At 54.5% G+C, this 21,931-nt stretch overlaps 3 protein-coding genes across 3 annotated transcripts in view; 2 read left to right on the forward strand and 1 right to left on the reverse strand.

The window, feature by feature from the left end:
• The window catches only part of LRRC59 (leucine rich repeat containing 59), a 216,452-nt gene that overhangs the window by 139,146 nt on the left and 55,375 nt on the right, over positions 1-21,931 (forward strand). The window lies entirely within an intron of this gene.
• ACSF2 (acyl-CoA synthetase family member 2) overlaps positions 1-21,931 on the reverse strand; it is a 43,940-nt gene that overhangs the window by 3,982 nt on the left and 18,027 nt on the right. The window contains exons 2-10 of the mRNA XM_056127020.1: positions 7,827-8,022; positions 7,474-7,602; positions 7,296-7,349; positions 6,216-6,334; positions 5,928-6,093; positions 5,370-5,465; positions 5,114-5,271; positions 4,743-4,834; positions 4,431-4,507 (exon numbers count right to left, since the gene is read on the reverse strand). Of these exons, the coding sequence (XP_055982995.1) occupies positions 4,431-4,507; positions 4,743-4,834; positions 5,114-5,271; positions 5,370-5,465; positions 5,928-6,093; positions 6,216-6,334; positions 7,296-7,349; positions 7,474-7,602; positions 7,827-8,022 (1,087 nt within the window). The remainder of the gene's footprint in view (positions 1-4,430; positions 4,508-4,742; positions 4,835-5,113; positions 5,272-5,369; positions 5,466-5,927; positions 6,094-6,215; positions 6,335-7,295; positions 7,350-7,473; positions 7,603-7,826; positions 8,023-21,931) is intronic.
• CHAD (chondroadherin) lies at positions 540-15,739 on the forward strand. Its single transcript, XM_056127023.1, has 4 exons — positions 540-1,572; positions 3,130-3,293; positions 3,483-3,627; positions 15,616-15,739. The coding sequence occupies exons 1-3, from the start codon at positions 799-801 to the stop codon at positions 3,622-3,624; spliced, it is 1,080 nt and encodes a 359-aa protein (XP_055982998.1). The 5' UTR covers positions 540-798; the 3' UTR covers positions 3,625-3,627; positions 15,616-15,739.

Genomic DNA, 21,931 nt, shown 5'->3' on the forward strand with positions numbered 1-21,931 from the left:
TGGTGTGACCCGCTTAGCTGCCCAGACTCCGGGCCTGCGGTCCTCAGGTGTCCTGGGGGTCACGTCACCCGCTCATCCCTCACCCCACCCCACCCCACCACCAAGTCCCCGCTTTTTGCGGCTAACTTCAGCGGCGGGGCTGGGTGGTGCCCGGAACAGAAGAAACTCCAGCCCCGGGCGCGGGGTGGGGGTCGCGGGCTGGCTCCGAGTCCCGCCGGCAGGGGGCACCCGCGACGCCCGCGCGCACAAGCGCCCCTTGAAAGCGCCGCCGCCGGCAGACCGCGGCGAGACGCGCGTCCGGCCGTCCCGCTCGGCTTCCTCCCTCCCGGGGCCAGGGCGCGCGGCCGAGCGGGCTTGGAGGGGCGGGGAGGTGGCGTGGAGGCTCCAGCTAGAGCAAACAAACAAGTTCAGAGACTGCCTCCCTCTCTCCGGTGCAAACTCAAGACACCCTCCCCACCCCTCCCTTACCCCATGCCCACCCCTCACCCCTTCAAAAAAAAAAAAAAGCCTGGGAAGGAGGCGGTAGGGGGCCCGAGAGAAGCTGGACCCAAAGTCCGGAGAAAAGGGGAGGGTCCCAGCCCGGCGGGGTCGCCGGGGCCAACGTCCCTCCCCGTCGGGGGCGGGGGCGCATCTCCGCCGCGCGCGCGGGAGGGGGCAGCGCCGGTGCCCCGGTGCTCCACGTAGTTGCTGGCTCGGGGCGCGCGCTGCGGTCGGGGCCACCGTATAAATAGGCCCGGAGCCCCGCGCTCCGAGGACTTGCCGCCGCCGCCGCCGCCCCGGGCCCCAGGCGTCCCGGCCATGGCCCGCCCGGTGCTCCTGCTCTCGCTCGGCCTCCTGGCCGGCCTGCTGCCCGCGCTGGCCGCCTGCCCCCAGCACTGCCACTGCCACGGCGACCTGCAGCACGTCATCTGCGACAAGGTGGGCCTGCACAAGATCCCCAAGGTCTCGGAGAAGACCAAGCTGCTCAACCTGCAGCGCAACAGCTTCCCGGTGCTGGCGGCCAACGCCTTCCGCGCGATGCCCAACCTCGTGTCGCTGCATCTGCAGCACTGCCAGATCCGCGAGGTGGCGGCCGGCGCCTTCCGCGGCCTCAAGCAGCTCATCTACCTGTACCTGTCGCACAACGACATCCGCGTGCTGCGCGCCGGCGCCTTCGACGACCTGAGCGAGCTCACCTACCTCTACCTGGACCACAACAAGGTGACCGAGCTGCCCCGCGGGCTGCTCTCGCCGCTCGTCAACCTCTTCATCCTGCAGCTCAACAACAACAAGATCCGCGAGCTGCGCGCCGGCGCCTTCCAGGGCGCCAAGGACCTGCGCTGGCTCTACCTGTCCGAGAACGCGCTCAGCACCCTGCAGCCCGGCGCGCTCGACGACGTGGAGAACCTCGCCAAGTTCCACCTGGACCGGAACCAGCTGTCCAGCTACCCCGCGGCGGCGCTCAGCAAGCTGCGCGTGGTGGAGGAGCTGAAGCTGTCGCACAACCCCCTGAAGAGCATCCCTGACAACGCCTTCCAGTCCTTCGGCAGGTACCTGGAGACCCTCTGGCTGGACAACACACACCTGGAGAAGGTGCGTGCCGGCCACAGAGTGCCCCGGGTTCCACTCTTCTCTGTCGGGGGGGGGGTGCGGGGGGATCTGGGCTCACCGCGGGGAGCACCATCCTCACCCCCTAAAATGGCCTCTGGTCCTGGGGCTCTCTCCCAGACGCGGGCACTGCCTCCTGGCTCTAATCCCACCCCATGGTCCCTTGTCTCAGCCCCTGGCGTCCTCAGATTCCTGCTTCTAAACGCAGCTGCCACGGCAGATGCCCCCCCCACCGCGGCCCCTAAGCAGCATCTCCACAGCGCCCTCCAAAGCCCCCGCTGTGGGCAGCGGCCACCTCTTCCTGTTGGCCCTCTTCTGCTGTCCCCCTCCTGCTCTCTGGTAACCCCATAAAGGAAGGTTTGTTTCATCAGGAGCCTTCCAGAGGTGCGGGCTGAGTCAGGCCCACAAAGAGATCCTGTTCCTGACGGGGTGGAGGGTGGGAGAGAGAGGAAATACCTGGGGGGAGCTCTTCCCCGCCCCCCAGGACTTGCACGCACACCCCCACTGCCTTCTCCGTCCGTTTTCACGGAGAGAGGCCTGGGAATCACAGGTCCTGGAGACTCACAGCGGAACTGGCACCACTGGGCATGGCAAAGGGGCAAATGCAGAAGCCCAGCACCATCATCAGTGGGACACTGGGTGTCTCCGGAGGGAAGACAGACTGTGCCTCCCTGTCCCCCTCCCTGTTCCTTGCACCAGAAACGCTGCACCATGGTCTTCCTGGCCTCTCCGTGATGACCATGGTGGGGCCTGGGGAGCTGCGGGGAGCCGGGGACGCACCCGTCTGTGACCAGAGGCTTCAGCCAAGAAGTCGGGGCTCAGGACAAGGTGGAGGACAGATGTCAGGGGGACCTTCTACCCCTCCCTGGTCAGGGCTTGAGCCTGTCTGCGGCTCCTGTCCTTCCCGACCCCTCCCCGGCGAAAGAGGGGGAGCCCCGTGCCCCTTGTGACACAGTGCCCTCTCAGTGGGCAGAGGAGGCTGAGCAGAGCCTGTGGCATTTGTCCCAAGATGTGGGCACCCACCAGGGCTTTCCCGTGGAGCTTTCCGACCTGGCAACCACCGCTCACTGCGGCAGCTCCACAAACAGCATCTGGCAGGCAGAACTGGACTGTGAGGACAGAGGCAGGGTCAGTCCCAGGCCCCCAGGACGGCGGGGCACCTGGGCGCACGGCCCATCCCACCAGATCCTGACCCGCTGCTCTGGGCACCAGCTCAGATCTGGGGCTCGATCCTGGCGACATCGCCCCTGTGCCAGTGTGTGTGCCAGGTGCCAGGGATGAGGGGCCCTGGGGGGCTGTGGACGTGGTGTGCTGGCTGCTGTCGCCTTGGACTTTCCTGGCATTCTCCTCACTTGCACTCTGGAAGTCACACCCCTATCTCAGCAGGCCATGGCCCGGATTAGATCATCCGTGGGACACCACGTGGCCACTCCAGCTGATGCAGTTCACTCCCCCAAGGGGCTGCCAAGCTGGGAGAGGCTGGGCGGGGCTGGGCGGGGCTGGGGGGAGGGAATGCTCCCTCATACTCTCCTTGTGCCCCAGTTCTCGGATGGCGCCTTCGTGGGGGCGAGCACGCTGAAGCACGTGCACCTAGAGAATAACCGCCTGGGCCAGCTGCCTCCCAGCTTCCCTTTTGACAACCTGGAGACCCTCACCCTCACCAACAACCCCTGGAAGTGCACCTGCCCGCTCCGGGGTCTTCGGAGGTGAGAATGAGCCTGTGCCCCCCACCCCCCAGACGACTGGGGCTGCACGCAGAGAGACATGTTCAAGACAGACACCCCGGCTCTGCTGCCGGGGGATGGAGGGGGAGTCCCTGGGTGAATTGAGCTCCCTTCCTCCCTCCCCTCCCCCAATGCCCGCACCCGCACCTCTGAAACTCTCCGTCTCTCCAGGTGGCTAGAAGCTAAGACTTCGCGCCCCGATGCCACCTGCGCCTCCCCCAGCAAGGTCAGAGGGCAGCACATCCGGGACACGGATGCCTTCCGCAGCTGCAAGTCCCCCACCAAACGGTCCAAGAAAGCCGGTCGCCCCTAAATGGTACGTCCCCCACCCCCCTCTATGGAGATTCAGCAGATGGGGGGGAGCAGGCAACCCCTTTGCACGGGGAGAGGGAGGGCTGGGGTTTCGGGACAAGGAGCAAAAGGGTAGCCTCTGACCCCTCCTCACATTCTCTGTAAACCTCATGGGGTTGGTGGGGGATGCCAGGAGGGGGGGTGGGGGCCCACGCCATGGCCTGCCTGCCAGGGGACCAGCCTGAGGCTTCTGCTAGGGGAACCCCTGACCTCCTTCCTTTCCCCTGTTTCCTCCCCTCTCCTAGTCTCTGCCACCACACAGAGCTGGCCATACCCTGGTGGGGCCGTGGGCATTCAGCACAAGCACAGCCCCCCAGACGGGAATGCCATCACACCTGCCCCGTCCATCACGGCTCCTCTCAGAAAAGCTGTCACGGGGGCCCCAGAACAGGCGACTCTCCGCACAGGTGACCATCGGTGAAGATGCCGCTCAGCAGCCCCCCCGCTCTGCTCCCCCCAGCCCCGCCATCCGGAAGCAACACCCTTGCTTCCAGAGAGGACTGGTGGCTCCGGCCCCCGCCTGCCAGGACACACCAGCAGGACCCCCGAGCGTTGCTCCTGAGATGCATTTCTTCCTCCAGTTTCTAGAACTATAAATGTACGAGCGTATAGCATTGTCTCCCGGGGTGCCTAGCTCTTGCGACTCACCAGTGGCTGATGAGGTCGGACCCCGTGCTGTTCTCTGGAACCAGGGTGGGAAGAGGGTGTCTCCCTGGGAGATCCAGTAGGGCCCCACCCCAGAGCCCACCCACCTTGACCGCCACTCACCACCAGGTCCCTCATGTTCAACTTGCTGGTCATGCTTCGGATCAGCTCTGGGGGTGCCGAGGACCCCCCAATCACACCTGCATCAGAGAACTCGTGGGCTTGGCCCCTTGCTGCGACCCAGAGCCCTCCCTTTACCCTTCCCCCAGACCGTTCCCATGGCCCTGTTCCCACACCTGGCAGCTGGACACGGGGAGTGTGTCTGTTTGTGTGCGTGTGTGTGTGGGGGGGGTTCCTCCCTCCCATTCACATTTCCATGGCAACCTTGCCCGCTAGGTGCCAAACTGGCCTTGCCACCCTTTTACCCCATTCCACCTCCACACATGGATGAGATGTTGTAACTGGAGAAGTCGGGCTGGTTCAGAATGTCCACGTACATGGTTGGGGTGCCATAGAGGTAGGCGCCTCTGTACAAGGGAGAGGGGGGGAGCAACTCGAAATCAGGCCTGGAAGGGACAGGGCCATCTCCCCCACCCAGTCTCACCCTGCATATACACACAGCCAAGCTATAGAATGCAGGCAGTGGGGGGAAACTCTGGGAGCAGGAACCGGGAGCATGGAGGAGGGGGGAGGGTTCCCCCAGGGCACCCCAGGACTATCTCCATTACTCCTGACTAGAGGGAGGAGACGCCCCAGGAGGGGCTCGGGGCCCAGGGCTGAGGCATCTTCTCTCACCGCCGCCTCACCTCTCCTTGCTGATGGCCTCCAGCGCTTTCTTGCCATCAAAGGTGGGAGAGGAGAGGATGAGGGTGACACCGTACATGAGACTCACCATGGTGCCGCCCACAGAGCCCAGGCAGTGGTACAGGGGGCTGGGTAGCACGGCCCGCAGCTGCTCGCCACTCTGGATGCAGAGGCAGGAGGCTGAGTCGAAAGCCCAGGAAGCCAGCGGGACACCTACCCTGCCCCCCGCCCCCCGCCCCCAAACACCCCGGGGCCCACCTTGTGCTGCAGCTTCATGCGCTCCCCGATCATGTTGGAGTTGTTGACGATGTTGAAGTGCGACAGGGTGGCGCCCTTGGGGCTGCCTGTGGTCCCCTGAGGAGACACGGTGAGGAGCTTGGCTGCCCCCTTCGTCCTCCCGGGGGAGCCGTCTCTTCACCCCCCACCTTCTCCTCAAAGCCCCCCGCCGAGGCCTACAAACCAGAAACCCAGAAGATCTGTCTCCTGCTGCCTCTAAGGGGCCCGGCCCCCTCTGCCACTTGCCAACCCCGCCCCCACCCCAGACTACTTCTTGGGACTCCATGCCCCTTGCTGCTCACTGAAGGGTCACGCTGTGGCACCTTTGACCTGGTGGGTTCTCCGCGCACCTGCCCTATGCAGGGGCCGAGAGCTGGAGGCAGCGGGATGTGCCACGGCCCCAGCTGTGAGGGTGCTCAGGGCAGAGCAGCCCCGAGAGCTGTGTCTGCAGGCCGAGGACGGCTGTTCCCCGCTCAGGGGGGGCCACAGGGCCAGGAGGTAGGGTGCCAACCCCGGGTGCGCCGCAGACCTCGGTCCTACCGAGGTGAACAGGATGTTGATGGGGTCGTGGCAGGACAGGAACTTCTGTGTGTAGTGGAGGTGAGCCATCTGCGTCTCCGAGGAGCCGGCGGCCACTACGTCCTCCAGGAGCAGCGTCCCCGGCAACCGCTCATCCACCACGATGACGGTGGTCAGATCCGGGAGCCTGGGGGTGGTGGAAGCAGAGGCTCAGGGGGCCCCGGGAGCCCAGGGGACAGTAGCTAGGTCCCTGGGGTTGATGGGCAGTGGAGGGGCCGGGAAGCTGCACACGCCCCACCTGGGCCCCACCTCTGACTCTTCAAGGCCCCCGGTGGGCAGGTGTCCAGTTCCGGACAGATCTGCTTCAGGATGTCATAGTACTGCTGGGTCCTGAACTGCTTCGGGAACACCAGGGCTTTGCAGCCCACCTGTTGGGAGGGAGGCCTCCTGGTCATTAGGAAGCTGAGCTCTGGGGGTCCTCACCAACCACGGCTCTCACTCACACACATGCACCACTGCCCATATGTGCAGCACCCCAGCACTGCTGCACACACACACACACACACACACACACACACACCAGCACCACACACACATACACACACACATACCACTGCCCAGATATGCAGCACCCCAGTACCACTGCACAGATACACACACACACACACACACCCCAGCACCACACACACACACACACACACACACCACTGCCCAGATGTTCAGCACCCCAATACCACTGCACACCCACACGCCAGCACCATACATACACTCACCACTGCCCAGATGTGCAGCACCGCAGCACCACTGCACACACAGACACACACAACCAGCACCACATGCACACACATACACCACTGCCCCTCCACACCAGCATCACTGCACACGCACACATACCAACACCACTGCTCTCTCTCTCACAAACACACATACCCCAACACTATTACACATACGTGCTTATGAACACCACTGTTCCCCCACTTTATACCACTTCTCATGCGTGTGTGTGCCTGTGCACCCCCCCCACACACCAAATGTCCACCACATACTGGCACCACTGTTCACCCCCCCACAGCAGCTTCATTGCACCCACACACACTCACACAACACTGCCCTCACACACACATACACCAGCACACACACTGCCCCTCAAAGACATACACTTGACCCAACACACACACACACACACACACACGCAACCCTAAACATACACCACTGTTCTGACAGACATGTCACCCTCTAACAGACATACACACATACAATCCCTCACAGTCCCACCACTCTCCTCACACACACAGGCGCCAGCACACAGCAGCCCTGAGTCTATCCGGCCCCCTCTCCTCCTCCTGCTCAGTGCCCGTGTGTGCCCACGCATGCCCCTCTCCCAGCCACCTTCTTGAGGGAATATTCCAGCTCCATGGCCTGGTAGGCGGGGTTCACAGACACCTGTGGAGACAGAGAGTGGCAGGGGAGGGAGGACCCAGCCCAGGAGACACACAGGGTATGCGAGCCCGCAGGGATCCCCAGAAACGCTGCCGCCACTCCACTCTGCCAGCAAGACTCTCCTCACCAGGATGATGCCCGCGTGGGCCGTGGCCAGCTGCATGAGCACCCACGCGTAGGAGTTGGGTCCCCACATGCCCAGACGGTCGCCCCGTCGGAGGCCGAGGCTCAGGAGCCCGGAAGCAGCTTTGTCTACCTGATGGAAACAGATGGGGCTCACATCAGCACCATGAGGGAGCCTAGGATGGCACATCCCAGCCCCAGCAGCCCAGGAGCTGAAGCAGAAGCTGTTCAGGCCCTGGTGGCCTCGGTTGGGGAGCTCCCCACAGCCCTAGCCCCCCACCCTCCAGGCTCTGCACAGTGAACGAGGCCTGGGGGGGCAGGCAGTTGTCCACTTTGGGGCTCAGGATCAGGACCCACCTCCTCCTTGAGTTGGGCAAAGGTCAACCTGATGTTTTCCAGGGGGACAACTAAGGCCTCCCGGTCCGGGAACTTCCGTGCTATGTCCTCGAGGCAGTGCCCCACCGTCTTGTTGATGAGTTGCAGTCTGGTGCGGCCCTGGACGTAGCTGAGGCCCCCGATGGGCAGCGTGGTGAGGTAGTCATCCTGCACAGCACTGCGGGGACAAGGCCCGTGGGCTCAGCTGGAACCCCCAGCTGGGGGGGCACACAGCGTACCTGGGGACAGCAGGGACCCGCCCCTCCCAGGAGCCATCGCCATGTCCTCTAGTGCTGACCCCAGTCTCCTTTCCTGACCTGTGCTCCAGCCTCACTGGGCGCCAAACACTGGGGCCTTGCTTGGTGCAGAAGTTTGGGAAAGGGAAACTGAGGCAAACCACAGCCCTTTGAGTAGCAGAGGCAGGCTAGGAGGGCTGGGAGCAGAGTTTGCTTCAAAGCTGCTCCCTTCCCATAAAAAAAGAAAAAAGAAATAAAAAGAAGAAGAAGCCCCCAGGTATTTGCCAGCACAAGGACCAAACCTGGGTGACCAGAGGTGGGGACTTTTGACCTTGCGAATGTGTCTGTTCCTTAACACTGAGGCACGCTACAGTAAGATGTGGGTTGGCAGGGAGATCGTGCCTGGTGGGGTGCGATTGGTAGCTCTTTGTCCTATCTGGGACTCTGAAACTGGACTTTTGGAAACAACCCACTGGTGAGTTCAGAAATGGAAGCGGTGCCAGAGAGACAGTACTGGAGATTAGGTGCTTGCATCTGGCCAACCCTGATTCCAATCCCAGACACCATCTTTGGTTCCTCGACCACCACTAGGAGTTACCCCTGAACACAGAGCCAGGAATAGCTCCTGAGAACTTCTGGGTGTAGCCCCCCAAAATCAAAAAACAGCAGAGAGAGAGAGAGAGAGAGAGAGAGAGAGAAAGAGAGAGTACGGTGGGCAAGGCGCTTGCCTTGTTATGCAACAGGCTTGGGCTTAATCCTTGGTAGCACATACTGTCCTGAGCAGAGCCTGGAGCAAGCCCTGAGCACATCCAGGTATGATCCTGACCTCCTTACTCCCGAATGAAAGCCACAAAGTCCAGGGTTGAAGAGACAGCACAGAAGGAAGGGCCCATGGTATGGGGCCCTGAATACAACACAGAGAGTCAGGAGTAGCCCCTGAGCACTTCCAGGTATACCCCAGATAAACCAAAATAAATAGGAGCTGAAGAGATAGTTCAGCAGGTAGGGCACTTGTTTTGCATGCTGCCAACCTAGGTTCAATCCCTGGCATTCCATAGGGTCCCCCAATCCTCACCAGGAGTAATTCCTGAGTGCAAAACCAAGAGAAACCCCTGAGCACTGCTGGGTGTGGTTCCCACTTACCCCCCCCCCCCCAAAAAACCCATAAATAAAAGGAAAGAAAGGACCAGGGAGATCGTATAAAAGTCAAGTCACTCACTTTGCAGGTCACCAACCCTGGTTCCAGAGCCACCTGCAGCTAGGACAGCCTGTGCTCACTTTTTCCACTCTGGATGACAGCTACTGGGCACCCCAAGACTTTTTGGGCATGTGAATGGTTTCGGACCCTGCTCCCACCAGAGAGCTTGCTCCAGGTCCAGTCATGGAGGCACTGCCCACACCCTACAGCCAACCGTGATGGCTCAGTTCTGTAGGTATGGTACCTTTTCTCCTTTGTTCACTGCCACTTATGCCGTGGGGGGAGAATTTCAGGAAAAGACTGTGCAGAGCGGGGTGGCGGGAGCAGAGGGGGTTTCCCTGCAGATGCTGGAGGCCAGGAGGCGGGCCATGGGGCTTAATGGGGCGGCTGCTGAGACGTGGACCCCAGAGCTGGGAGTTGAAATCAGACTGTGGGCACCATACTGCAGCCACAACAAGAGCATGCACTTCCTGATTTTATTTTTTGTGTGTGTGTTTGGGTTACACTCAGCATGCTTAGCACTTCCCCTTGGCTCTGTGCTTAGGTATCATCAGTTCTGATGGGGCTCAGGGGACTATATGGAATGACAAGGGATCAAACCTGGGTCAGCCACATGCAAGGCAAGCTCTCTACCTGCTTCACTAACACTATCACTCCGACCTCCTCTTTTTTTTTTTTTTTATAAGATTTGTTTTTGTTTTTGGGCTACACCCAGCCATGCTCTGTGTTCAGGGAACCAGGTGGTAGCAGGGACCAAAGATGGGGACTCCAGCATTTGAAGCCAGTGCTACCCCACAGAAACGTACATACTTGGACCAGAGTATGTGATTTCCCGGGAGACAAGGAGCGTCATAAGGGAAAGAATGAGGCTCCCAGGGAACCCCAGAACCAAGTACTCATGCAGCCACCAGTCTCCACAACACAGCAGTAGAGGGAAGGGAGGAGAGGAGGGAATTCAGCTAAAAACATCTTTTTTAAAATATAAAATAAATAAAATATAAAAATAAATAAATAAAAGCGCACAAGAGAAACAGTATAGCAGGTAAGGTATTTGCCTTGCATGTGGCTGACCCTGGTCGGGGGGGTGGGGAGGAAAACTCAACCCGCTCCCTCCAAGGAGCCCCGCCAGGGCTTCGGCAGCCGAAGACCTCCAGAACCAGCCACCACCATGCTGAGACCACTCTCTGCGCACATGAAGGTACCAGCAGAGGAACAAAGACACGCGGGTCCTGGGGCTGAGATCTCCAAGCCTACTCGGATTGGGGCTGAGCATCCTCCACCCAGATCCTCCAAATTCCAGTAGGCGGGGCTCATACCCACCAACTGGCCCCCTGGCGCCATGTAATCCCATCAACGGCCAAGACTCAGAGACTATAAAACCCAGCTCCCGGAAGCACGCAGCCGCATTCGCAGCCGTGTGACATCTTATCATCTCATTCCTATTTTGGACAAACTGGCACGCTACCGAATATAACCTGCCCACACGGCAGAGTCTGGCAAACTCCCCGTGGCGTACCCAATATGCCAAATACCAGTAACAATTAAGGGTCTCATTCTCCTAACTCTGAAAAAGCCTCAATATGGCACTTTTTAAAAAAAAAATTTCAGGGCTAGGACGAAGGAGACGTTACTGGGGCTGGCTCGAGGCAATCGACGAATAACAAGATGGTTGTGATTTGTTGTGTGGCTGACTCAAGTTCAGTCACTGATACCACACATGGTCCTCCCAAGAGTGATCCCTGAGTACAGAGCCAGGAGTAAGCCCTGAGTTATGCCAGGTGTGGCCCCCAAACCAAAAAATAAACAAAAATTATGAAAGGTAAATTAATGAAAAAGCTAGAATTGAAGAGATATACAACTGGTGAGATGCTTGCCTTGCACGCAGCCAATTGTGGTTTGATCTCTGACATCCCATAAGGTCCCCCGAGCAGCACCAGGAGTGATCCCTAAGCACAGAACCTGGAATAAATCCTGAGCACCACTGGGTATGGCCCCAGAAGAAAAGCTAACATAACACAGGAGAAAATAGGGTGAGATGGAGAGAGAAAGAAAGATGTAGAGGCACAAAGACTCACTGACAGTCTGACAGTCTTAATCTTTTTAAGAATTTCCACACCCTTTCTTTTTTTGGGGGGGGGAGGAGTCATACCCGGCATTGCTCAGGGATTACTCCTGGCTCTGCACTCAGGAGTTACTCCTGGCGGTGCTTGGGTGGACCATATGGGATGCCAAGGATTGAATCTGGGTTGATTGCGTGCAAGGCAAACTGTCCTACCCACTGTACTATTGCACCGGCCCTCGACCACACCCTTTTTCCCTTAAGAGAGAGAGAGAGAGAGAGAGAGAGAGAGAGAGAGAGAGAGAGAGAGATCTGAACCAATTTTTGGGGGGAGTGGCCATACCCAGCGATGCTCAGAACTTACCCCTGGCTCTGCACTCAGGAATTACTTCTGTCAGTGCTCAGGAAACCATATGGGATGCCAGGGATCAAACCCAGGTCAGCCGCGTGCAAGGAAAAAGCTCTACACACTGTAATATTACTCTGGCCCCTGAACCAATTACTAAACTACTACTTCTCCTCTTCTTTTTTCTTGTTGTGAGAATTAGAGGTTGCATAATTCAGTTGTACCTCTTGCCAGGGATCACATTGGCACTTGGCATGTGGGGAACTGGAAATTAAACTCTCCACCTAATGCCAGTATGAAGGGCAACCTGACACTGAGCTCCCCCTGGGCCAGAAGGCTTTGCCTTGAGGCTGTGGAATCCCTAGACCAGGTATGGGATATCTACCTGCTCCTGGACTCTGCAGACAAAAGCCAGTAAATTTCCTCCTTAAATTTAAGCCACTATGATGGGGGAATTGGGATGGTCAGAAATCCATTGGTGACCATACTGATGAACATTAAGACACTATGCCAAATGAAATAAGCCAGACACAGAAAGATGAACACGCCTGATCTCTTGTCTGCCAACTAACAGTCAACGCATACATTTAACGCATTTTGAGTTGGGTTTCTGTGGCTTACAACAGGTAAATCCTAATACACATGTGGCTCCTTTGATCAGTTCTTGAGTTTTCTGGGGTTTCAGTTATGCACCCCTAACAGAGGTGGGGGAATATTCACAATAAGGTGTTCTGAAGGGGGAATGGTGCTGCCAGCAGGTAAACCTGTACCTGTAGGGCGAGTGCATCAGCAGCCTGATGATGCCTTCAGACTTCCAGATACTCCAAAATTGTTGCTGTGCCTTTGTCCAGACCCCAACAACTTGGGGCCAAGTTTACCAAGAAGTTAAACGACCAAAAGTTAGGTATGTGGGAGACATACCCACAAACCACGTCTGACTCAGCTATATAAGCTCATCTATTGGCCTTATTTCAGAGACCCATAAATCTTGAAAGAGATCAAAAGATGCAGTTAGACCAGTAGTGCAGAGGTAGGTGGGAACCCATGACTGAGAGCTCCAGGCTCGCTTAGGTCGGGACTGGGCCTCCTCCCCCTAGGTCTCCATTTTCCAGTAGCTTGGCAGTCACACCCACAAACTGCCCCCAGTGCCCTGTAATCTCATCAACGGTCAAGACCCAGAGACTATCAACTAAAGATCCTGGAAGAGAACAACACAGAATTTCCTGGGCGTTATATTCTGTCCATAACAAGCAATGCAAAACAAATTGTCTAGCATTGCCTTTTCGGCAGGTTTGAGTGGTGGTGAGACTGGTGTCAAAATATCAAATATAACTAAAGTAGAGAGAGAGTATGGGGGAAATTGTCTGCCATACAGGCAGGGGAACGGTTGGACCGGGGGTGGGCAGGGGAAATGCTGGGGATTTTGATGGTGGAAAACATGCACTAGTGAAGAGATGGGGGTTTGATGATTTTATGACCGAAGCTCAAACATGAAAGTTTTGTAACTGTATTTCACGGTGAATCAAAAAAAGGGAGAAAAATAATAATAAAATAAAATTAACATTCAGAATGTAGCACTGTAGCACTGTTCTCCCATTGTTCATTGATTTGCTCAAGCAGGCCCAGTAATGTCTCCATTGTGAGACTTGTTGTTACTGTGTTTGGCATATCGAATTCGTCATGGGTAGCTTGCCAGGCTTTGCCGTGTGGGCGAGACACTCTTGGCAGCTTGCTGGGCTCTCTGAGAGGGGAGGAGGAATCAACTCGAGTCAGCCAGGTGGGCCACATGCAAGGCAAATGTGCTATCGCTCCAGGGCATTCAGAATAGAATAAAAAAAATAAATATGGAGTTTATGCCCAATTCAATCAGCTTAACCAATGGGTGAATAAATAGGAGTACTCCTACATTATGAAAAAAAAAGTGTTCTGAGAAAGTACAGGAGAGTGTTATTATTATTATTTTATTATTAGTTGTAGGTGTTTACTGGAAACCATGCCTAATTTACATGTTGTCCAGTGCTCACGGCTTACTCCTAGCTTTGTGCTCAGGAAATCACTCCTGGTAGTCTTGGAGGACCACATCAGCTGTTCAGGATTGAACCTGGATAGGCAAACACCCTACCCACCCTACTCTTGCTCCAGGCCAAACGGTACCTAACATATAAATGAAACTTTGACATAGAGCTATATGCAGAGAAAAGCAATATATACAGGGCTTGTTCTGAGGCTAGGCTTCAGGCCTCCATCTGGAGGCTTGCAACTAGCCTGGTGGGTAAGGGGCAGTGGCTTACAATTGCATGACGAGGAGCCCTGAGAGCTGGCAGGCACCTTCCCCATGGCAGCATCTGGATTATGAGGCCGCAAAGCACAAATCTCAGCGACTTGGACAGCTTTGCTGTCAGCAAAAGCATTAAAGGTTGGGAGGTGCCGCCCCCCCCACCCCCACAGACACGCTCCCCTTCTCACAATGCCCAGGAGTCCTATTTAGTGGGGAACCTGGCTTTTGAGTAATTCATCATGGTTTTCAGACCAGACAGTGACCTTCTGGCAAAGTCTAGTTGAAAAATCAGCAGATGGGTTTATGTGCAAAAAAAAAAAAAAAAAAACCATCCAACTCATTTGCTGTATGTGTAAATGGTGTTTACAGCAGTGCACAGAGTGCTGCGACAGAGATCTCCCTGTCCCCAAGTGTCCCCTTCCTCCTGTCAAAACCTTTTGCATTTTGCCCTTTCACCACCCCTGCTCCAAATTAAATGGACTCTCTGGGGTTAGATAAAGCTCGTTGGCCGAGACTGGTAGTTTGGTGAATGTGACAATCTCTCTGTGTTGAAATCTGTTGGCTCTGTTGGGGCTAGAGTGGAACCATAAGAACAATATTTCATTGAGAAGGACCCAGGCCACTGGTCAGATAGTACCGTCAGTGGACACTGGGCAGTAGTGAGCCCTTCTTCATCTCTGGTTCAGTGATCTTCAACCACTGGTCCATAGGCCAGTGTGGGTCGCAGGTGTTGGTGTGTAGAGAGGTTGCAAAACACTGGCCTCTCAGCTTGGTTATAACTGCTGACCAGGATGCAAGACAGGTGCCCGCCGACAGGTATAAAAAAGAACAAATGCTGCTTGAATCTCCTTTCTTCTCATCACCCCGTGGGGACGGTTCTCTGCCATTTTCTGTATATACTACATGCCTTCAAGTACACAGACATGTGTATGCATGCACATCTGTGTACATATACGTGTGCATATATGTGATGTGTGTTCATCATATGTCCCCCGATTGCTCGTGCTCACTGTTCTCCCCTGGAAATACTGCTAGAATATGTATAAGCTGTGATATCACTTTACCTCCGCTGCTGATAAACCAGGCCCTCTGTGTTCCTCCCTCTCCTGGAAGCTGTTTTCCAGCCCATCTGGGGACACCCTTCCCTACCTAAACTGTTTAATTTCTCAATAAATCCCTCTTTTCTAATCAGTGACTCCTGTGCTTTTTTGAAGATAACACTTCTTTATTTAGTTTTGCTTTTTGGGTCACACCCGGTGATGCTCAGGGGTACTCCTGGCTCTGCACTTGGGAATTACTCCTGGTGTTGCTTGGGGGACTCTATGGGATACTGGAGATCGAACCTGGGTTGGTCACGTGCAAAGCAAAAGCCCTACCTGCTGTACTATCACTCCAGCCCCAAAGTTGACACTTCTTTTGTTGTTGCCATCCCTGGTGGTACTCAGGGGCTATCCCTGGCTCTCATGTTCAGGAAGTGCCATATGCGGTGCCCAGGATCGAGCAAGTTCAGCTGAAGCTCCTGCATGCAAGGTAAGTGACTTACCTCCGACACTAGCTCTCCAGCCCTGTGATGCCACTTAGTGATGCCATCTTCTGTTCTTTAGCTAGCCAAGGCTCTTTGGAATATAGATCATGTTTTCAAAAGTTTTCCCAGTAGGAGATTTAGCCCAGAGGTGAAGTTCTGGCCAATGGGACAGCAAAGTATGGCCACAGGTGGAGCAGTATCTGGAAACAATCCTTAAAGGAGAAGGGCATCACTGCTTTCTTTGCCTGGGGCGAGGAAGCTGCCTTCCAGGAAAAGATGGCCGCCACCATGGACCACAAAGTGGGGGGTCTTCAGAGGGGCCAGGAGCCTGAGACTGCTCTCTCAGCCCAGACACGGTCTTCCAGGAAAGGAGATTCCCATCCCCTGTAAGCCTCCACAAGAGAGTGGGAGTCTCCAACACAATAAACTAACCTTGAAAAATGACAGGTGGGAATTCTGAGGTCTCAGTCTAGGGATGAGGGAGGTGCCTGGCTCGCATGTAGCTGAATCTGGAGAAGCTTGTAACTGCCCGTCCTTTGCTGCTATCCCTGTCTACACCCTCTCCAGGGCAGTTCTGTTCCTTAGGCTTTGGGTTAATTCTTTGAGTGATGGCCAAGGGTTATCTAATATCAGGTGTATTTTTTCAACAGTGTTTACTAATTGAATCAAAGAAACTGGGTCTTGGGTAGGGCAGGCTTGAGATGGAAACTGATGAATCTACAAAAAACTAGAAACTCATCCAGGAAATTTGCTCATAAACATAAGAACCTCCCATCATTTCAAAAGTCCAAACATATTAAAGTGCTGTCTAGTAAGTGCAAGGTTATAAGTTCAAACCCCACTTGCTGAGGCAACCTGGCCAGCCCCATGCAGAAGGGCCTGGAAGATTGCTCAGTGGTTAGGCGAGCAAGAGGGCAAGCCCGAGGGACTAAACACAATCCCGGTGAAGCATGCATTCAGGAGATCCTGATCCTGGGGTGCTGCATTGGGTGAGAGGGTTCAAAAGCCCAAGCCTGAGCCCAGAGCTGCTTCTATTTCCTCTGTTGAACACACTCAAAATGCCCCAGGCAAAGGGGACACCAAAACTTTTTCTATTTTGTTTTTGTTTTGGGGCCATACCTGGTGGTGCTTATTCCTGGTTCTCCTCTCAGAGATCACTCAAGGCAGGCTGGGGGACCATACAGGGCCCTGGGATTTGAATCCCATATGGGGAGTGTGTGTGCAAAGCATTTATTTAAACCCTTTGAACTGTCTCCTTGGTACATGTATTGATTTTTTTTTTTTTAGGATTTTGTTGTTTATGTAACAGAGATGAATCTTAGGCTTGGAATACTGACCCTTCCTTTTACTTCCTCCTGGTTCAAGATGCTCCTATCTCCTGCCTCCCAGTACTTGGGCCAGTACTCAGGGCTCAGCCCCAAATGTCTTTGCAGTTTTAGCCTTTTCCCCAGAAGCTGGCATAGCCACTTTTTTTCCTTAAATTTTTATTAGTGAAACACCATGAGGTATAGTTATAGACTTACAAATTTTTGTGCTTGGATTTCAGTTATACAATGATCGAATACTCATCCCTCCACCAGTGCCCATTCTCCACCATCACTGATCCCAGTGATCCCAGTATCCCTCCTACCCCCCATTCCCCCCATCCCACCTTACCTCTGTGGCAGGGCATTCCCTTTTGTTATCTCTCTCCTTTTGTCTGCTCCCTGTCTTAACCAGAGAATCCGCATTCGTATCAGGTTATTTTGTGGGGGAAAGCTCACAAGGCTTAAGGCAGTTATGGGCACAGAAAGAGGACATTGGTCTGAGTCTGGATGGGAGGCTCGGGGGAAGAAGTTCACAAAGAACCAAGAGAACGCTGGCTGCAGCCTCAGCTACAGGGGGTGACAGGAAACACAGGTAAGAGCAAGCCGCATAAATCAGCTGTGTTAGAAAGACAGCGGGACTGAGCAACACCTGGGGAAGGGGCTCCCAGACGCTCAGTGTGTGGGCATCAAAGCCCACCTCAGCTGCCACATCTGATTTTATAAAGAAGCCAGAAAAAAAGGGATTAAAAAAAAAAGAATTATCTTACTTAGCAGCTAACGTGTTTACTGTTTTATCCCCGGGGCCTGAGATGACAGAGGTGCTCAACTGAATGAACAAATAAATGAATTATAAGTAATGCCCACAATGAAGCAATTTAAACACGGGCAATGGGCTTGAATAGACATTTTGCCAAAGACAATATAGAAAAAATGACTGACCAGGCTGTTAAGTGCAAATTAACACCTTCAGGAGATGCCACTTTACACCCACTTGAAAGATGATAATCAAAAAGGCAAAAGAATAAATGCTGTGAGCATGTGTCCAAATGGAAAGTGGATCCCTGCAGGTGGAAAAAGGTTTGGCCATTCTCCAAAGTGTCAAACACAGAATTACGGCAGGACCCAGCAGTCCACTGCTATGCATGGACCAGAATCCCTGAAAGCAGGTGTTGGAGACTAGGTGAATGCTCACAGCAGAACCTGAATGTTCCTAATAACACTGTTCCAAGAATGGCAAGCTAGGGACAGCCCCCAGCTCTGGCAGGGGATCTTAAGGGGAGACACAGAAAATGGACAATCCATCTCGTGAGTCCTATGTGGTTCCTACAAGGAATGAAGTTCTGATTCATGCTACAATGAGGATGAACCTTCAAGCCGCTGTGCTGAGTTTTCTTAAGCCAAACCCAAAGCCAAGTATTATATTTTCCACATATCTGAGCAATTGAGGAGGCAGATCCACAGAAACAGAAGCATATGCGGGCTGGGGAGACAGGTCTGGGAGAAGGCATCTGCCTTGCATGTGGCTGATCCTGGTTGGATCCCCAGCACCACATGGTTCCCTGACCACTATAGGGAGTAGAACCCATCCCAGCACAGAATCACCCCAAAACACAGAACAGAAAGTAGCCTCAGACCACAGAGCTGGGAAAACCCCATCTTTCCCCACCCCACCCCAACTGGGTGTGACCCAACCCCCCCATTGCCCCCACCCCCCGCCCCGTGCCATGAAAAGAAAAATAACTGTGGTAGCTGCTTGGGGCTGGGAGATGGGGTCTGTGGGTTCTCTTTGAAGCAGTGAAATGTTTTAAACCTGACTGTGGTCATGGTTGTCTATATCCACAAATATACTAAAAACAATGGAATGATACACTTAAAAAAAAAAAAGCAATGTAGGCCAAACAATAGCACAGCAGGTAGGGCACTTGCCTTGTGTAAGACTGACTCAGGTTTGGTTCTTGGCATCCCATTTTGTTCCTGAGCCCACAAAAAGTGATCCCTGAGTGCAGAGCCAGGAGTAAGCCCTGAGCACCACTGGGTGTGCTAGGTTCCACCCCTGGTTCCACATGGTCTGTGAACACCACCAAGAGGGACCCCTGAGCACATGGCCAGGGGTAGTCCCACAACCAAACAAAAAAGAAATCATCTCAGTTTTGATATAGCGAGACTTCCTTTTGGAACATTCCACTGGATGGTAAAGCAGTTTATTTGCCACTGTGCAATTCATGGCACAACGAGACTATTGTCCCAACCAACCAACCAATTTCACACCTGGGTGCACCCTCCCCCGCTCACAGCACAGAGCAGCTCACGACTCTTTGCTTATTGTTCAGGATATGGCTCCCTGGGCGGAAGGCTTGGGTCCAGGACACAGCCGGGCGGGAGACCGGGATCCACCCAATAATGATCTGATTCACAATGTAATTTCCAGGAACATCTACAGAGACTTGTAATGACAAGTTGGGAGCGTAATGGTTCTGCTTTCTGAAGATGGGCGTGCTCAGTGGGGAAAGGCAGACAGGTAACCTCTGCAGCGTGGGTGAACCGAGCCGAGGGCGGGAGGCAAACATCCAGCACCTCCTCCTTATTGCTATCCTGCGGGCGTTCCAGGTAATTGTCCTTAGAGCTTTAATCTGCTTTACACGGGGAGAAAATTGCAGAGAAGTTAAGCATCTCATCCAAGAGACTGCAATAAAAGTTGATGAAAACAACCTCATCAACTGAGTCCCCAACAACTTTCCTCTAAGACAGATCACATGAACCAGATAGTACAGGGGTTACGGCGGTTGCCTCGCATTCTGCTGACCTGGTTCGAATCCCTGGCACTATATATGATCTCCTGAGCACTGCCAGGGTCACTTCGGAGTCTCCCCAGCACTGCCAGATGTGGCTCCCCAAAAAGAATAAAGCAAAACAAATGGGTCCCAGGATGGTACCTGCCTTAGACATAAGATGCAGAGTTACATCCCTGGCGCCATCCCGCATCCCAAGTGAGAGTCCAATGGCTCTGTAATTGAGATTCCTGGCACCACTGCAAAGCGTGTAGACTCCTCTGGTACACAACTGTGTGTGAGCACTGCAACTAAGAGTGTCTGTGAGCCCTGTCATTGCAACACCAACAAGGGAAGGGAAAAGGAGAAATAATCATAATTTAAAAAAAAATAGAAATTAGGGCCGGAGCCATAGCTCTGGGGCCGGGGGTGCACGTCTTTCATGTGCAGGGACTGAAGTCTGATCCCAGGTACAGCATCCCCCCAGCCTGCCCCACTGGGTGAGGCCCTCATGACCCCTGGGCATGGCTGGTGTGGCCCTGGCATGCCGCCTCACTGCTCCAGCATTGAACCTTTAGTCCAGTTCACCAAGTACCACCACCAGTGGTCCCTCAGCCCCCTGAGTGCTTCTAGGAAGACCCACAAGAAAACAAAGCCGAATTGGCTGGAGCGATAGTACAGTGGGTAGGGCATTTGCCTTGCACAAGGCTGACCCAAGTTCAATCTCCAGCCTCCCATATGGTACCCTAAGCACTGCTAGGATTAATTCCTGGGTGCAGAGCCAGGAGTAACCTCTGAACATTGTTGGGTGTGACCCAAAAAGCGAAAAAGAAAGAAAGAAAGAAAGAAAGAAAGGAAGGAAGGAAGGAAGAAAGAAAGAAAGAAAAGGGGCTAGAGCAATCGCATAGTGGTGAGGGCGTTTGCCATGCACACGGCCGACCGGGTTCGATTCCCAGTGTTGCATATGGTCCCCTGAGCACTTCCAGGAGTAATTACTGAGTCCATGAGCCAGGAGTAACCCCTGTGCATCACTGGGTATGACCCAAAAAGCAAAAAAAAAAAAAAAAAAAGAAACAATTTAAAACTAAGTAAAGCAGGGGGCCAAAGAGAGAGTGTAGGAGGTAAAGCATTTGTCTTGCATGTGGCTGCCGTGACCCTGGTTCAAACCTGTGGTACCTCATATGGTCACCCCAAGTGCTCCCAGAGGCCTGTCATGAGCACAGAGCCTCAAGTGAACTCTAAGCACCTCTGGATGTGCATCCTGCCAAAATAAAGGAAGACCAAAGCTAGAGAGAGAGCACTATGAACTGAGCACTTGCTCTGCATGCAGGCAATTAGAGTTTGACCTTTGGCACCGCCTGGGCCCCCAAGTCCACAGAGAGTGACCACAGTACATTGCTGACTGTAGACCCCAAACCACTAAAATAAATAAGAAAAACAGACCAGGTTCAGATAGTCAGTACAGCAGATAAGGCACTCGCCTTGTATGTGGATGACCTGTGTTCGATTCCAGGCACCTCACCTGGTCTCCTAGGCCATGCCAGAAATGACCCCTGAGTGCAGAGCCAGGAGTAAGCCCTGAGCATCACTGGGTGTGGCCCCAAAACAAAACAAAAAAATAAAAACTGGCCAAGAAAGAATGATGCACAGAGAGGGTATGGTGTAGCCCAGCAGGTCAACCTGGTGAGTACATCAGCAGCCTGATGGTGCCTTCAGGTTTCCTGACACCCCAACACTGCCACTGTGCCTCTGGCTAGACCCCAACAACTTAGGACCAAGTTTCCCAAGAAATTAAACAGCCAAAAGTGAGGTATGTGGGAGTCATGCCCACAAACCACCTCCAGCTCAGCATACAAGCTCATTTATCAGCCTTGCTTCAGAGACCCATGAATAAATCTCAAAAGACATAAAAAGTGCATTAATGGTCATGATTAGAGACTCACAAATGAATCTCAGAGGAGAACAGCACGCTGCAGAGATGTCTCCCCACCCCGCGCCAGGCTGATTTCACCAGGGCACCTCGAAGGGGGATAGGTGTGTCCCTCCGCCTGCCTCAAATGAACCCCCAGCAGCTGCAAACCTCCAGAACCCAATCGCCGCCATGCTCATGGCCACCCTTCACAGGCTCTTCCCTAGCCCCCCACGCATGAGAATGAATCCGCTGAAAAACCCAGGCAGGCATGTGGGACCAGTGACTGAAAACTCCAGACTTCACAGAGTCGGAGATGGGCAACCTCCCCCTCTACCTCCTTGCCCTTCCGGTTTCCTGGCAGTCACGCCCGAGAACTGTCTCTGGGCACCATTTAAGCACCTTAACAGCCATGATTCAGAGACTCACAAATGAATCTCGGAAGGAAGCAGCACGCCACA

The sequence above is a fragment of the Sorex fumeus genome, unplaced genomic scaffold, assembly GCF_029834395.1.
Source record: "Sorex fumeus unplaced genomic scaffold, SorFum_2.1 ptg000063l, whole genome shotgun sequence".
Taxonomy (NCBI): domain Eukaryota; kingdom Metazoa; phylum Chordata; class Mammalia; order Eulipotyphla; family Soricidae; genus Sorex; species Sorex fumeus.